The sequence below is a fragment of the Tenrec ecaudatus genome, chromosome 6 (assembly GCF_050624435.1).
Source record: "Tenrec ecaudatus isolate mTenEca1 chromosome 6, mTenEca1.hap1, whole genome shotgun sequence".
Taxonomy (NCBI): domain Eukaryota; kingdom Metazoa; phylum Chordata; class Mammalia; order Afrosoricida; family Tenrecidae; genus Tenrec; species Tenrec ecaudatus.
The window spans coordinates 126,477,014-126,491,727 of NC_134535.1; the positions used below are offsets into that span (position 1 = coordinate 126,477,014).

Consider the following 14,714-nt stretch of genomic DNA (forward strand, 5'->3'; position numbering starts at 1 on the left):
GGAGAAAGACGAGGGAACCCAGGCACAGGAGGTGGGCTTCTGGGGTCACAAGGACTGGTGTCAAGGCCGATTCACAGGCAGGTTTATTATCTCCCGGGGTGGCCCCTCAGCTGGCAGCCACGCTGCCCCCTGGAGCAGGCCCGTGGGGCGGCAACGTCATGGGTGGCAGGAACAGGGCCTTCAGCTTGCCCGACAGGCTGGCAATCTCAGGGTCCTGGGCTTCGTAGGTCTTGACCAGGCGGGCAAACTTCAGGACACCTGCAACAGGCAGGGAGCGGACAGTTACCCACAGCCTGGGGAGCACGCTGTCTGCCACTGGCCTATCTCCTCCTGCGTGGCTGGGATCCGGATGGGAAAGGCGGCTGCAGAGCACCCCAAAGCAGCGTGGCCCTCCCTCCCCGGAGGCAGAGCCCTGTTAGCAGCCGAGTCACCAGAATCCGGGGAAGGCAGTGTGCACGGGTGGGCGGGCGTGGATGGGGGAGGAAACACGGCTGGGGTGCAGCTCCGCGGGGACCGGGCCCTGCTCTCGGGTCTCAGTGATTAACGAGGGCCGACTGCGCACGCGCCGTGCGCACGACACGCGGCGGGAGACCCACCTTCCCCGTCGCAGCTGAAGCCATAGGCTTTGATGACCTCCTGCTGGATCTGCGTGGCCACGGGCAGGACCAGCTGCAGCATCTTGCCCATGTCGTTGCACGCGTTGTCCCGCGCCTCGTCCAGGCGCACGGCGTTCTCGGGGGCCGAGAAGGCCTGGATGACCTCGGCCAGCACCACTGCCGCCCCGGCAGCGCCCCAGCAGGAGGGGGGGAACAGGGGATTAGGGGACCATAGCCCGACGACGTCGCCCCCGTTCCGGACGGGACCCTCCCCACGCTGCACCGGGCAGCGGGGGAGGACCGGCGCGCGGGCTCCCCGCCCCTCCGACTGCGCCCACGTCCCTGTCTCCCCCCCCCCCACGGCGGCGGCGGCGCGCCCATACCACCCCCCCCACCCCCGGGGAGCAGAGGGCGCCTCACCCTTGGCCTGCTCGGCGCTGAGCGCCGCGGGCTGGGCCGACGCCATGGAGGCGAGAGCAGGGGCACGTGCAGCGAAGCCGCGGGCAAGGGCCGGCTCCCGACAGCGTGCCCGACGCCGGGGGGAAGCGCAGGGGAAGTAGCATCAGCAGCAACCGGAAGCCAGGTCGCACAGCCCCGGGGCTGCACCGGCCGGGAAGCAGGCACGGAGCCTCGGGAGCGACGTGAACGGAAGGAAAACGTCTCAACTGGTCTATTGTTAAGCAGCTGTTGGATTGGTGTGGGGGGTTTTCCGGGAAGACCAGAAAACCTGCTAGACAAATTCTAAAAGAGCTGTAGCACTGCCGGAAGTGCCGCGGAGAGAACAGGGCATCTCCTAGGACACCGCTATTGGTAAGGGTGAGCGGAGGGCGGAGGGCTTCAGACCCCCGTTGGCATATAAGCGGTGCACACTAAGGTAAAATAGAAAAACCTGTTCGAAGGAACTAAGCCGTTTCCTTTCTGGAGTTTGTGAACGGTAGGATTTTTATGCAAATGAGCGCTATGCTCATTGGCTGAAAAGCAGCAAGCCACACCTCCTTCAGGTCTTAAGAAGGAAGATTGTGATTTGCAGGCCGACAAGCTGGAGCAAGCGCAGCTCTGGGCGTCTCCTAAAATGGCCTCGTAGCACCCAGCGAGGCCTTTGAAATTGCCACCCCCATCCCTCCGACCGAAGGGCACTGACCCACCTGAAACTGCCTACCCCACGTCGTGCCCCGCGGCAAGCAGCCAGAACTCCGGAACCTTGTCCCAGTGGCGAGGCAGACACACCTCCCAGGGCTCAGGTGGGCCCTTCAAAGCCAAACCCCACTGCCGCCGAGTGGATTCTGGCCCACAGCGACCCACCTGTGGCTGCCCAAGACCAACTCTACAGTATAGAGCCCTCCTCTTCCCAGCTGGCGGATCCCACTGTCCCACAGGGAACCCACTCCGGTGGCTCCGACTCCGCCCAGTTCCCACCCAACCCTACCCCCCCCCCACTAGCCCATTGACAGGTTTCCAGGTCTCTCTCTGGGCACTGCGGCACCAAAGCCCACCCCCACCTCCACCCCCAGAGCCCGCAAAGAAAGAGTCGCAGCCATCTTCCTGGGGAGTCGTGAGGATGTTTTTGCTTGTTTGGTTTTGGTTGGGATGTATTTTAAAGAGCATCATATAGATATTTATATATATAAATTATTAATGTGGGAGAGGGGGCCGGGCATACATCGCAGGGGGCGCGCACACAAGGATTTGGGGGCGGTGGGGCGGGGGCGGCACACGATGCTACGCAAAACAGCCACATCTAACAGATGAAATAACCACACCAACGGGTGGGGGAGGGGTCGGTGGCCACCAAGGGCTGGGCTTGGGGAGGAAGAAAGCGGAGGGGCAAGGAGGAAAAGGGACCGGGTCCAAGACACTGTGCGCTTCTGCCCCACCCTCGTCACCTCCCCACACCAGCCTTGGCTTTCTGTCTGTGTCTGCCTCCTCCCCACTGGCCAGCTGTCAAGACCCTGCAACTGAGCAGCGTCCTCTCTGGACTCCTTGTGGTGTGCGGGAGGGGTGCCTCCCAGGTCCAGGTGCTCTTGGTGGCAGGACCTACAGCGGCTTGTCGCTCTCCTTCTTCAGGTGGCTGGGGAGAGGGGAGAGGGAGGCAGAACTGAGTTAAGCTGGTAGTCATCCTGACCTGGCTCCTCGCACCAATGGGGGGGGGGGAGAGCCGGGAGGCCTGCAGCCCCCACCCACTCCTGGCCCCAGAAACCCATACCTATAGTAGTCCTCCTGGGCGGGCAGCGGCACAGTGTGCAGGGGGTGATGGGTATGCAGCCACTGCTGCTGCTCCAGCGCCAGGCGCTGCAGCTCAGCCGACTGCGCGTGCATGGCCTGCAGCTGGTGCGCCGCGGACATCGGGGCAGAGAGGGAGGCCGGCAGATCCCGGTAGGGGGCGGCTGGGGGCAGGAAAGGCAAGGGGGTGCGTGACTGATGGGTGCTGGGTACCTCCTATGGGCCAGTGGGCAGCCAGTCACCTCACACAGGAAGCCACAGTTAAGAAGTTAGGGTACACCCCCAGTCTTGCAGGCGGTCACCAGTGGAGTCCGGGTGCATACCTTCCGAAGTCTAGACAGGGCCTCAGCTCTCATCCCATTCACAGCTCCTCTAGGCACCTCCTTTTCCCTCCCTCCCATACCCACGTGGGCCAGTCCCACCCCCCCAAATGCCTCCCTTCTGTCGCTCTGGTCCATTCCCTCAGGAGAGCTCCCCTGGCCTCGAGCGCCGTCCTTACCAAAGAGCTGGTGACGAAGAACTTCGTTCTCGTGCAGAGGATGAGGAAGAAGGGGGTTGGGGAGGGTCCCGGCTGGGTAGGGGATCCGAGTAAGGTGGGACCCAGAAGCCAGGGGGTCGATGAGAGGGTGCACCGAGGCAGAGGCTGGAGGGCAAAGAAGAAGGTGTCACCAGAGGCAGGTCTGGGAACCTATTCATTTGGGTGAAGGGAGCCTGGGAAGAGAAGCGGACAATGCGACAGAGGGGGATCCGAATAGAATGGGGGCAGAATGAGAGAACTAGGGACCCCACCCCAGGGGTAGACATGATGGAGGATGTAAACTGTGGCAGACACAGGAGTTGAAACCAAAGGAGTCAGGGAATGGGGAAGGTAGATTTGGGAGCAAGGGGCTATAAAGGCGGCAAGGTGGTTCCCCCAACGTGAGCCTCAATCGGGGGATGCCAGACAAAGAGAAGCAGTGACCGGTGGGGCATCCAGGGCCTGCGGCTGCAGAGCATGAGGAGAGAGGCTGTGGGGACAGTGGAGGCAGCAATCACGGGAAAGAGGCTCATGCCAGGCTAGTCACTTGTGAGACGTAAGGCGGTTGGTCCAACGGGCCAAGTCAGGGAAGTAAGAGGGTGTCTTACCTGCATGGATAGCATCCTGCTGGTGCAGGTGCAGGTGCGAGTGGATGTGGGAGTGCTGGTGGTGGTGGGGGGTCACGTTGAGCATCTGCAGCCGGGCCAGTGGGTCATTGCCCAGCGCTGCCACCCTTTCTGCGTGCTGCCTCTCAGCTGCCAGCCGCTCAGCATATGACATGTCGGGCCGCAGGGCTGGCCCAGCGGCCAGTGCCAGCCTCTCTCTCTCTAGGGGCCCCAGGCTGGGATGGAAAGGGAAAGGGTGCAGGCCTGGCGGGCCCGGCTGCAGGGCCAGCCCCCCGTGTCGGGGGAAGGGATCAAGGCCTGGCCCGGGGACGCCGTGCAGGGGCTCCAGCTCACTGGGCTTCACTTCGAAGCCAGGCTTGAGGCGGTCTCGGAGGTCTCGCTCCCGGGCTTCCCGCTCCCTCTCCCGGGCGGCTGGGTCACTGCTGTACAGAGCTGGGACGTTGTAACCCAGGAGCCCTGGGTCCACTGCGCCCAGGGGCACGTAGAACGGGTGGTTGCGGTTGCCAGGCGACATGACGTGGGGCCGGGCATATTCGCTGAGCGTACGCAGGGCTGGAGTGTCCGGGCCCAGGTAGGGGGGCACTGTAGCCACAGCACTGCCGGGCTCAAATGGAGGGCGATGGGGCACCGGGCCCAGAGATGGGCACTCCACTGGAGCGCGGCCCTCCTGAGCCAACTTCTGCGGGGCAGACGGAGAGAGGGAATCAAGAACCGTGCCAGGACGCCTGGCTCCGCCTGCCTAGTCTGCGGGTAGAGTTTTGGGGATGGTCTGTTTGCTTGCCCTGCCCCCGTAGACGTCGACCTTTCTGGTAGTCCCACCGGACTCTGGCCTACCCCGGGAAACCTTTCCGGCCGCGCCACAGGCGGCGGTGCCAGCGCCCCCACCGGCTGGAGCCCGCTGCGCAGCGCGGGGGGCGGGGCGGGGCCTGACGGAGCGGCGTCGGGGGCGGGGCCTGACGGAGCGGCGTCGGGGGCGGGGCCTGGCGGAGCGGCGTCGGGGCCGGGCGGAGCGGCGTCGGGGGCGGCACGTGACGCGCCTGGTGACGCACTCACCACGCTGCGCTCCAGCTCGCGCTCCTTCTCGCGCTCGCGCTCCTTCTCGCGTTCGCGCTCGCGCTCCCGCTCCTTCTCCTCGCGCGCGCGCTGCTCCGCCTCGCGCCGCACTTTCTCCACCAGGTCGGCCCGCTTCTTGGCCAGCTTGGAGCCCTCCAGCGGCACGAAGTACAGGTCGCTGCGCGCGCACGAGTTGAAGCCGCGGTCCAGGTGCTTGTTGAACCTGCGGCAGCGGCGGCGCGCGCTCAGCCCTGGAGCGCTGCCCGGGCGGCCCCGCGGCGACCCAACCTCCGCGAGCCCCGGGCCGCCCCCACCCCACAAACCAGTTTCCAGTCAGGCCCTCGAGGGCTGGGCTTGGGCGCCAACGCTCCCCGAAGCACGTGAAGGGCAGGGCCCCCTCCCCCCAGCCCAGGGCGCTCACCTGGCAGACTGACTGGCATGGCTGGGCACGTCCACCACCTTGGGAGGGGGCGAGGGGCTGCGGGCCGGCGGCACCGGGCTCTCCGGGGGCTCGTACTCCTCCGCCGGCTCCTGTTTGATCTGTGTGGCGCTTAGGGGGGGCCCTGAGGCCGGGGCTGCAGGCGGCGGTGGCAGGGAGGCCATGCTTGAGGGCCCCGCTGGTGGTAGTGGCCCAGGCCCCACTGTGGGCGAGCCAGGCTTGAAGGTCCCTGGGCCAGCGGGGGGTGAGGCGCCTCGGTAGCCTGGTGGGGTCCCCGTTCGGAACAGGGGCGGTGACCCCGGCTTATATCCAGGTGGGGTGGCTGTCTTGTAGGCCCCGGGGGATGGGGCTCTCTTTCCATATGGTGGGGGGCCGGGAGGGGAAGCGGTTTTGTAGCTTGCTGGCGAAGAGGCCACCGTGGCAATGACAGTGGAGAGGGTGGCTGAGGAGGTGGTGACGGGAGGCACCGGTGGGAAAGGGTAGGGGGTGCCTTGGGGGCCCTGGTTAGGAGAGGGGTGTGAACATTGGTAGGACCCTTGAGAGGAAGAGTTGGAAGAGGAGGAAGAAGATGGGGGGCCAGTGGGGCCTGCTTGGCTGTAGGACACCTGGCTGTGGGGTGGGGGTAAGTGTGCGGGCCCCGGTGGGTAGGGCCTCAGAGACCCCAGGGAGGGCGACATGGCGTAAGGGTGTGCATGGTGAGAGCCACTGCCCTCTATGGGGTGGGGGTATGCTCCAGGTGGAGGGGGCCCAGAGCTGCCGTGATGTTGCTGCTGCTGTTGCTGCTGGTGGTGGTGGTGGTGTGCTGGGGCTGGTGGGTGGGCAGTGGACTGGCCCCCAGTGGAAGGAGGGTAGGGGCCAGGATGCGCATTGCTGTTGGCTAAGAGGCGGCTGTAGGGAGGAGGGGGTGGGGGACCCTGGCTCCACACAGCCTGGGCTGGGAGAGAAGGCTGGGTGTATTTGGGTGGCTGATTGGAGACAGAGAGACTTGTTGGGGGAGGGAAGGCGTGAGGGTAGCTAGGTAGTGCCTGGGAAGCTGGGTACTGCGAGGCAGAGGCAGAGGGAGAACTGGAAGAGGAGGCCGCTGCAGAGTTATTAGGGGAGGAGTAAGGATACCTCAGAGGGGGAGCGGGGGCAGAAGAGGAAGTGGGGGGCAGAGGGTGGGGCGAAGGGGCCAAGGTTGGGCCTTTCTCTGGTCCACCGATACCCTGCCCCATGGCGTGGGGGGAGGGCAGATGCCCAGGGAGCGGCTGGGCACCTAGGCCAGGAGGAGAGGCTGATGCATTGTTAAGCGGCCTCAGAGCAGGTGGCGGGGGCAGATTTGGTGTCACATGGGGGAAGGTGGCTGGTGGAGGAGCAGGGGGTACACTCCCACTGCCCACTGGAGTGGGAGGCGGTTTTGTTGGGGGAGCACCACCAGCCCCGGAGCTTGATATTGAAATGGGGGTGGTGGGTGGAGGGTGTTGCTTACCCCCACTGGGGGCCCCTACCGAAGAGGCTGCCCCTCCCCCCTTAGGACCCATTGGAGGTCCCGACAAAACTCCTCCACCAGCTCCGGCAGGGTAGAGTGGTGGGTGAGGAGGGGCCCCAGGGGGCGCCTGGAACATTCGAGATGCGGGGGGCTCCATGGGAGCATGATACCCAGTGGGTGCCACAGAAGGGTGGGGCTCAAAGCTAGGCTCTGGCTGTCGGGGGGTGCCATCTGCTGGGGATGGGGAGGGAGGAAAGAGTGGAGGTGGGTGGTAGGGGCGGGCTGGGCCCTGGGACAAGCCAGAGGACGAGTCGGAGTCATTCTCCACACTTCCGGGGCTGTAGATGCTGGGGGAGGTGCTGCGGTTGTCCTGGTCAATGTCCCTAGGGTCACTGCTGCCATCGTCGTTGAGGCTCCGCCCATCTAAGCTGTCCAGGTCCGAGGGGGACTGTGGCCGAGGGAGTTCCTGCTGCAGAAGAAGGGCCATTTCCCATCCCATATCCGGGGTCTCCTTTGCACAAAATCCTCTTCCCCTCCAAGCATGTCTGTACTGTAATGTCCATCTCTTTGCCATCTGCTCCTTAGCAGCCAACTTTGTTTCCCGCCTTACCGAGCCCTCCTCCTCCTCCAAACACCTCTCCCCACTTCCACAGTGGAACCCATCTGTCTTCCCCATCTCCTATCTCATCTCTTATCCCTTTAATTAACCACCTTAAAAACACTTTGTTCTTAAAAAGGCAACTTCTACATTTCCTTTCTATGATGTACTTGTTCCTTCTAACAAGACTTCTTACCCTGAACCACCACCTCCCCAGCCTAAGTTGCAAACCAGGACCTGAGGTGGGGCGAGTGCTGGCATCTCAAACTCTAGTCCCCTCTGGTCCTGCCCAGTCAGCTAGCAGTCTCTCCCCCAAGCCCTAAGGATCTGTCTGATACATGGCTGCTTTAATAAACCCGAGGCAGGGCTTTCCTCCCATATCCCAGGTGGACCATGGTAGGAATTGCTAGTGAGAGGCAGTCTGGGAGAATACACTTTCAGAAGAAGGATCACGTAGCTGAAAAGGCTTCTTACCTCCGTCTTGGTCTTCTTGGGTGCACTAGTCTCCTCACTTTCACTCTCTGAGATCTCCTCACTCCGGCTCTGTTTGCTGACCTTCGGAGTGGAGGCTTCCTCTACTCGGGCCTTCTGCTGGAGGGAAGCTTTGTCTTACACCTGGAGTCTCCCAAGCCTCTACTGGCTAATTTCTCTGGCGGACAGGAAGTGCCCCCAGAACATACACACACACAGTCCAACCCAAGCATCCTGTGGGAGGGCCCGAGACAGAATACCTTGGCTGACTGCCTAGACTTCTCGGCTTTGCCATCACTACTGGACGTGCTGACCCCTCCAGGGGAGGCCCGACCCCTCGATCTCAGTTCTTCCCGGGGCCCAGGGGCCTCTTTCTTCCGTCCACTCCTCATTGACATCTGAGGAAGGAGGCAAGCGATTTCTCATTTGGTGTTACATCAAACCCAACTTTGGTGATGGGCTGTATTGGTGTTTTTGTCAGGTCCCACCCCTTCCCTGTCCCTCATCTTCACCATCTCTCACTTTAGCTGTTACTTACTGAGTCTTTATTCTGTCGTGTCTTCATTCTTCAGGCTGTGGAGACCCCATTCTCCTCTGCCTGGGCAGCTGAATACAGAAACGTCTCTGCTTCACCTCAAGTTCCCCACAGCTGTGGCTTGGGAAGTAGGAAGCAGCCTTGCCAAGTTTCCAGTGTAGGCCCCTGGATCTTGCCGGATCTCCCTCCAGTGAGTGAGGCTCTAGAAGGAGACCATCAGGGTCACTAAATTGGCTAGCTGGGTCTGAAGGCAATACTATTGTGCTTCCCAAAGGACTGGCTGCCTTGCCCGGGGACTACCTCAGTTTATCTACAAGTGAACAAGAAATCCAACCAGCCCACCTCCAGCGAGTCAATCCAAACTCCTAAGAGCCCTTTCATAGGGTTTCTGAGAGCTAGGGTAAATCTTTGAGGGAGTAGACAGCCTTATCTTTCTCCTGGGGGGGGGAGGGGAGGGGTTGGAATGATAATCCTGAAGTTAGCAGTCCTGCACTTAACCCTATGGTACCACCAGGGCTCCTTAAGGAGAGAGAAGCTACTCTTTTCTCTGGGGAAGGCAGGAAACTCAGGAAGTACTATGAGCTCCGATCCAAAGGATCATGCTGTTCTACCCTTGATGATCCCTCAGGAAGATGTGTATGCACGCAAACCCCACAGAGCTTTCTTTACACCGGAAGTAGAAAGCAGTGAAGCTGGAGTACTAGTTTACTGAGTACACAAAACTTCATTTAACTTAACTAACCCGGAGAAATTGGTATTCTCATTATTCCCCCTGTCTAGAGGAGGAAACTGAGGCTTAAGGAATGAGTCTCGCCCAGCTTCCCATGGTGACAGAGGTCACATTTCTGACCTCACAGCCCATGTTCACTCTTTTAGTTTGCTGTATTTGTCTTCAGAAGCTAGGAGGGAGAAGTCTCAGAAGGCCTAGAGCAGTTCCCGAGATCGGAAATTTTTCTTCCACATCAGACGGGAGGGACCCTGAAATGCTCCACGGGACAGGACAAAGGAAGCCCAGGCCTATTCATCCTCAAACCAGACAGAGCTATCTCCAAATTACAGAGTGAGTGAGTGAGTGTCCAACTCTTCATTTGCGCGTGTTTGTAATCTTTTGGAAGCAATTTCTTGCTGATTTCTCCTTTGAACATCCTCCACAAATGCCATGTATCTACAGGTGTTCTTTCGTGTTATTGACCTTTGAACCCACTACAGTAGGAAGTCTTGAGTTAAGTGCTGCCTACCTCAACGGGAGCCAAGGAGGCTTCTGCATCTACTCTGAGGTAGGAGGGCTGGCTAGGTAAATGGCATCTCTCCTTTGTACAGCATCTTTTCCCAAGGGAGACTGAAAAGATTGCTTATTCAGGTCCACTTCTGAAGTCAACAGGCACGGGGTGAACATAACCTTCCCAGAAACTTTACAACAATTTACTTGGAATCACAGAATAGCTGGTCTAACGCCCTAGGTCTTCTGAATTTTCAAATGATACTCTACCTACCTAGTGGAACTTTATTATTTTTCCTGTCTCGGTCAACTATAACCACTGCCACATGTCTGAGTAGTTATGTACACTACTTTGAAAATACTGTCAACACCCAAAATGCAAAGGACAGGCCCCCATCTAACACAAGGGGGGAAAAACGAAGCAAAAGCCCAACAAAGATGACTGTGAGTGGCCATAATCTTTGTCAGCCGCTTGAGCTGGGTGCCCATCTTTCCTCCAATCACAACCGGTTCACCGACCCAGTCGGGATCAGAAAGTCACGAGAAACACAGGAAGGTACCTGAAGAACAGGGCAATCCCTGCCACTCAGCTTTTCTGAAACAGTTGGAGTCTGATAAAATTAGCGAAAGTGACCGAGAAGGAGAGAAGCAAGCAGTCACAGAAAGGTAGGTAGATGGGGAGAGAGAACTCAGGCTCCGGTTGGATCGCGTGATGTTTCTGAAGCTGGAACTTGTTTCTGGAACCAACGAGTCGGACTATACTCCTCGCCAGGGCAGCCAGTCACTTTAACTAACATTTATAGAGCACTAGGTGCCTCGCAACACACTAACCACATTCGCCTCCAAAGGGAAAATGGTCGCCTGGACTGGGAAACTGCAAAAGGGTTGTGAGAAACAGAACAAGGAAAATTAAGTTTGCGTCTACCCAGAAAAAGGCCTGCTGATCCACTTGGGGGAAAAAAAACACTACTGGTTTGTGTTGTGTTTTGTTTTGGTTTAATTGGAAAGGCTATGAAAAGAAATACAATCAAGTGACAAGGCTTGCTGGGTGCATTTCAGGATCACTGACCCAGCCCTCCTCATTCCAGACCTGCCTGACAAGCAAACCAGTCCAAAGTATCTCCTAGATAACAGTGCAGCCCAGACCAGCAGATAAAGCCGGAGATCACCTAGTGTACAAGCCTCTCTGTGCAGAAGCTGAAAACGACTTGGCCAAGGTCACAGAGACAGGAGACCAGACTAGGTTCCCATTCCAGGGTATTTCCATTATACCAGGCTGGGCCCTGGCCTTCTCCCCGGGGCCACCCTCACCTGGGAGAGCCCAGGCATTCCTACAAGGTCAGAAATAGAAGGCAGGTTAGCTGAGGAAAGGGTCACTGTGAAGATAGTTTGGGAAAGAGGGAAAAGGGATATTAGGGAAAATCAAGGAAGAATTCAAATTTGAGAAAAAGAGTTTCAGTACAGAAATGAAGAGAAAAAACAAACAGCAAAGGTCCTTGATAGTAAGGGAGGTAGAGGTCAGAAAGAACCGCAGAAAGGGAACATTTCCATCTTCCCACCATGCTGGGGGAGGGAGCTGGCCCTCAAAGTAATCGTGTACCATCTCCAACAGACTGCTGGATGGAAGGGGGTGCCCTCTGGGGACCTCTCACCCACGCAGCACCGCAAACCCAGAACAGCGGTCCTCAACCTGTGAGCCTGGGCCCTTTTGGGGGGTCGAACGACCCTTTCACAGGGGTCGCCGGGTTCTTAACAGTAGCAAAATGACAGCAATGCAACTAATTGTACGGTGGGGGGGTCACCACCACGTGAGGAACTGTACCTGGAGAGGGTCGCGGCAGTAGAAGGTTGGGAACCCCTGTTCTAGAGCACGGCCAAGTGCTAGGAAGCGGGAGCCCTGCTGCCCCCCAAGGGCACAGCCGCGCCCCGGGGCCCAGGAAAGCTCCCGAACCCCTACCTATTGGACACCCCGCTGGACCACTGCTATGGCAACAAAATGGCACCCCGCCCCCAGGGAGCGCCCCAGGGGTGCAGCTGGCACAAAGGCGATCTCGCGGCTCCAGGTAGGAAGGAGGGCCCTCCCGAGCGCCCGGGCCGCGCTCCGGCTCCCTCGCAGTGGAGGAGGCCCCCGCCCCGCCCCCGCCCCGGGGACGGGGAAAAGGTCTGAGGCGGCCGGCGGCCAGGGAGCCACAAAGACGTCACCCCTCCAAGCCCCGCGCCGCCCCTCAGCCGCAAGCCCCCGCGGCGCCACCACACCCCTTCCCCCCGAGCCCCACGCACCCGGGCCCGGGCCCGGCTCCCGGCCTCTGAGGCGTTTCCTAGCCGCCAGGCCCGGCCCGGCCCGGCCATCGTCCTCCCGCCCCGCGCCCCGCGCCCCCGGCCCGGCACGGCCCGGCCCGCGGCGGGGGCCAGCCCGCTTACCTGGCTGGAGCCCGGGCCCGCGGCGGGGCTCGGGCGCTTCCGGGGGGCGGCGGCGGCCGCTCCCCGCCCCCCTTCCTCGGCCCGGCTTCAGTCGCCGCCGCGACGGCGACGGCGGCGGCCTCGGCCCCCCCGAAGGGCGGCCCCCATCTCCTTCCCCTCAGCCCGCGGCCCCGCCGCCCCCGGAGCCGCTCCCTCCGCTCGCTCCGCTCGCCCGCCCGCCCCCTCCCCGCCGCCCGGAATGCCGCGGCCGCGCCGCTCGCCCCCGCGCCCGCCGGCCCCCGCGCAGCCCGCCCCGCCCGCGCGCCGCCTTCCGCCCCGCCTCGCCCCCCCAGGCCGGCAGCGCCCCCGAAAAGGTCCCGGCCGAGGCCGCGGGGCTGCGGGCGGCTGGGCGGCGCGTCCGGCGAGTCGCCCAGGAAAGCGGCGGCGGCGGCGGGAGGGAGGGGGGAGGGGGGAGGGGGCGGGGGAGGGGCGCGCGGCGCGCAGGGGAGGGGAGGGGAGGGGAGGCGCCGTGCGAGTTGGCGGGGACTGGCTCGGGGAGGGGCTCGCTGTAGCGGAATGCGGGGGCCCGCGGGCCCGACGCGGGGGGCGCTGGCCGGAGGGGCCGTGCGTGGCCAGGGCGGACCGCGGGGAGGTGGGAGAAGTTTGGGGCGAAGTGGGTGGAGCTTGGGGGTGACGGTGTAGAGATTGGGGCAAGCGAGTTCGGCTGACAGAGATTGGGAAAATGGCGCTCCGGGGGTGGGGGACAATGGGGTGCGTGGAAGCGGAGAGATGCCAGGAGCTTGGCATGCCCACGTCGGCCCGAGGGGGCGCGGGAAGCGTGTGGGGGCTATCATCCATCGCTATCATCGCCAAAGAGAAACGGGGTGAAAGTTTGGGATCATGGGAAGGATGGGTTCTCGCAGATAGTTTAGGAGTGATTGGTGTTGAGGAAGGCGAGAGAAGAATATGAGGTAATAAATCCAAAGGCAAAGGTCCCGAGGAAATGTCAGTGTGAAGAGGGGATCTTAAGAAGAGAGAGAGGCAGGGCCAGACACTTATTCCCAGAGAGCCAAGATGTGCGTAGGACAAGAGGACAGAGAGATCGCTGAAGTGGGGGTGCGGAGAATGGAGGGTTGCAGGACGGGGCACATAGAATTGTAAGGCAAGGCGTGGGGCGCTCACAGAAGATTGGCAAAACGAGGCCCTTGGTATCAATAAGAAGGAGGGTCATTGATAGGGGAAATGACAAGAAGTGCTGAGGGTAGAGGACATGTCCTCTGTGGGTCAGGGATATCGATATAGGAAGCTTTGGGGACCAGCCTCGGACCCTTCTGCCTGGTGGCTTCTCCATGTTCACTCTCAAATCCCTTTAAAGTCACCACCTATTAGAGTGCCTTGGGCCACAAGGAAAGAATTGAGATGAGGCTCGATGTGGAGCCGAATCCGTGGGCAACTGGTCCCCTGACCCCAGCCATTCCAAGGTGGAGACAGTCACCACAGACAGCACGCTCTGCACCACTACCCTCCTCCCACCTCTTCTGCTCCCCGCGGTCCCTGAGGCTGCCGGGCAGCCAGCCACTTCCATCTCCAGCCTGGAAGCCAGCACCCCACCAGGACACATCAGCCGCTGCCCCAGGGCTCCCTCCCTGGGCCCACACCAAGCAGCTCTTTTTTCCAGGACAAAGGACACCAAGACACTGGGTGATTTTTGGCAGCTGAGATTGGGAAGGCCAGAGGAAGGGAGGGAGGCAGGCTGGGAAACAGGAAGAGCTGGAGCTGGAGTAAGGATCAGGAGCCCTTACTGCTCCAGATTTGGGGGAGTATTTTGTGGGGTCAGGCCAGCCAGAGGCCGGGGTGGTGCCCTGAACTGGCAGAACCCCCCGTCTTCTGGGAGGGGAGGAGGCTGGCTCTGTAGCAGGTCAGTGGCTGCCCTCTCTTATTCCCCCGGGCCAAAGCCCGGCCTGTGTCTGAGCAGACCCAGGTGCTCGCCTGTGGGTTCTAAAGAGCTCTGGGGGATGGGGTAGGATGCAGAACCAGAAGGCTCCCTTGGCCTAGCAGTGAATCACCACCCTAAAGTCCCTCCCTTCCCATTTGGTTAGCACTGGCCCCTCCCTGCCCACCTTCCTTACCCCTCCCCTGCAGCCTTCTCCCGGTGCTCCCCAGACTCCTTTCCTCCTGTGTTCCAAGACAGCTCCCTCCTCCCCAACCCTGCTCCTCCACACACACACACTCCTGCCTCCTCTCTGGCACAGCGCCATTCTCCCAGTGGGCCTGGGCCCAGGCCCGCGTCCCACTTCCCTTTGGGCTGAGAGCGTCTCCGTTGTTCTTCAACCACCGAGAGGTGGCAAAGGATGGTGACCCATCTATCTGAGCCCCAAAGGGAAAACTGCCTTAGGTGTGAAGTGAGAAGAGGGGAGTGGGGGTGGGGAGAGTTAGGGAAATGGAGGCCTACCCCCTTCCAATGCCCCTCTGAGTGAGAACCAGACTCACAATTCAGCTTCAGGGAGCATTACATACACACCTCACCATCCCTCACCCCAGCCCCCCACACCCCCATAACCCACTGGTCTCT

The 14,714-nt window shown here is 61.2% G+C and overlaps 2 protein-coding genes and 1 non-coding gene across 4 annotated transcripts; all 3 read right to left on the reverse strand.

Annotated features, from left to right (window-relative positions):
* Nucleotides 1–53: 53 nt before the first annotated feature.
* C6H12orf57 (chromosome 6 C12orf57 homolog) lies at nt 54–1,500 on the reverse strand. The gene is made up of 3 exons (XM_075552112.1): nt 1,017–1,500; nt 597–773; nt 54–258 (listed from the first exon to the last, which is right to left on the reverse strand). Exons 1-3 carry the CDS (start codon nt 1,060–1,062, stop codon nt 107–109), a joined length of 375 nt encoding a protein of 124 aa, XP_075408227.1. The 5' UTR covers nt 1,063–1,500; the 3' UTR covers nt 54–106.
* Nucleotides 1,297–1,357, reverse strand: LOC142452102 (U7 small nuclear RNA). The gene has a single exon (XR_012785158.1). It is a non-coding gene; the product is annotated as a U7 small nuclear RNA (small nuclear RNA).
* A 635-nt stretch (nt 1,501–2,135) lies between the features above and the next one.
* Nucleotides 2,136–12,320, reverse strand: ATN1 (atrophin 1). 2 transcript variants are annotated; one of them, XM_075552114.1, is made up of 10 exons: nt 12,164–12,320; nt 8,527–8,725; nt 8,249–8,386; nt 7,992–8,105; nt 5,434–7,388; nt 5,013–5,235; nt 3,942–4,638; nt 3,316–3,459; nt 2,800–2,980; nt 2,136–2,664 (listed from the first exon to the last, which is right to left on the reverse strand). In XM_075552114.1, exons 2-10 carry the CDS (start codon nt 8,551–8,553, stop codon nt 2,631–2,633), a joined length of 3,513 nt encoding a protein of 1,170 aa, XP_075408229.1. In that variant the 5' UTR covers nt 8,554–8,725; nt 12,164–12,320; the 3' UTR covers nt 2,136–2,630. The 2 variants fall into 2 exon arrangements, with proteins under 2 accessions (XP_075408229.1, XP_075408228.1); XM_075552113.1 differs by having other exon boundaries at nt 7,992–8,108.
* Nucleotides 12,321–14,714: the final 2,394 nt, after the last annotated feature.

What these genes read in the sequence shown, in the direction of transcription:
- C6H12orf57 (XM_075552112.1), bottom strand. Translation starts at nt 1,062, where the DNA reads ATGGCGTCGGCCCAGCCCGCGGCGCTCAGCGCCGAGCAGGCCAAGG. An exon ending in CAGCGCCGAGCAGGCCAAGG is followed by an intron (nt 774 to 1,016) that starts GTGAGGCGCCCT and finishes CCGGGGCGGCAG; the next exon opens with TGGTGCTGGCCGAGGTCATC. An exon ending in CTTCAGCTGCGACGGGGAAG is followed by an intron (nt 259 to 596) that starts GTGGGTCTCCCG and finishes TGCCTGTTGCAG; the next exon opens with GTGTCCTGAAGTTTGCCCGC.
- ATN1 (XM_075552113.1), bottom strand. Translation starts at nt 8,553, where the DNA reads ATGAAGACACGACAGAATAAAGACTCA. An exon ending in CACGACAGAATAAAGACTCA is followed by an intron (nt 8,387 to 8,526) that starts GTAAGTAACAGC and finishes CTCCTTCCTCAG; the next exon opens with ATGTCAATGAGGAGTGGACG. An exon ending in GCCCAGGAGGACTACTATAG is followed by an intron (nt 2,665 to 2,799) that starts GTATGGGTTTCT and finishes CCCTCTCCCCAG; the next exon opens with CCACCTGAAGAAGGAGAGCG.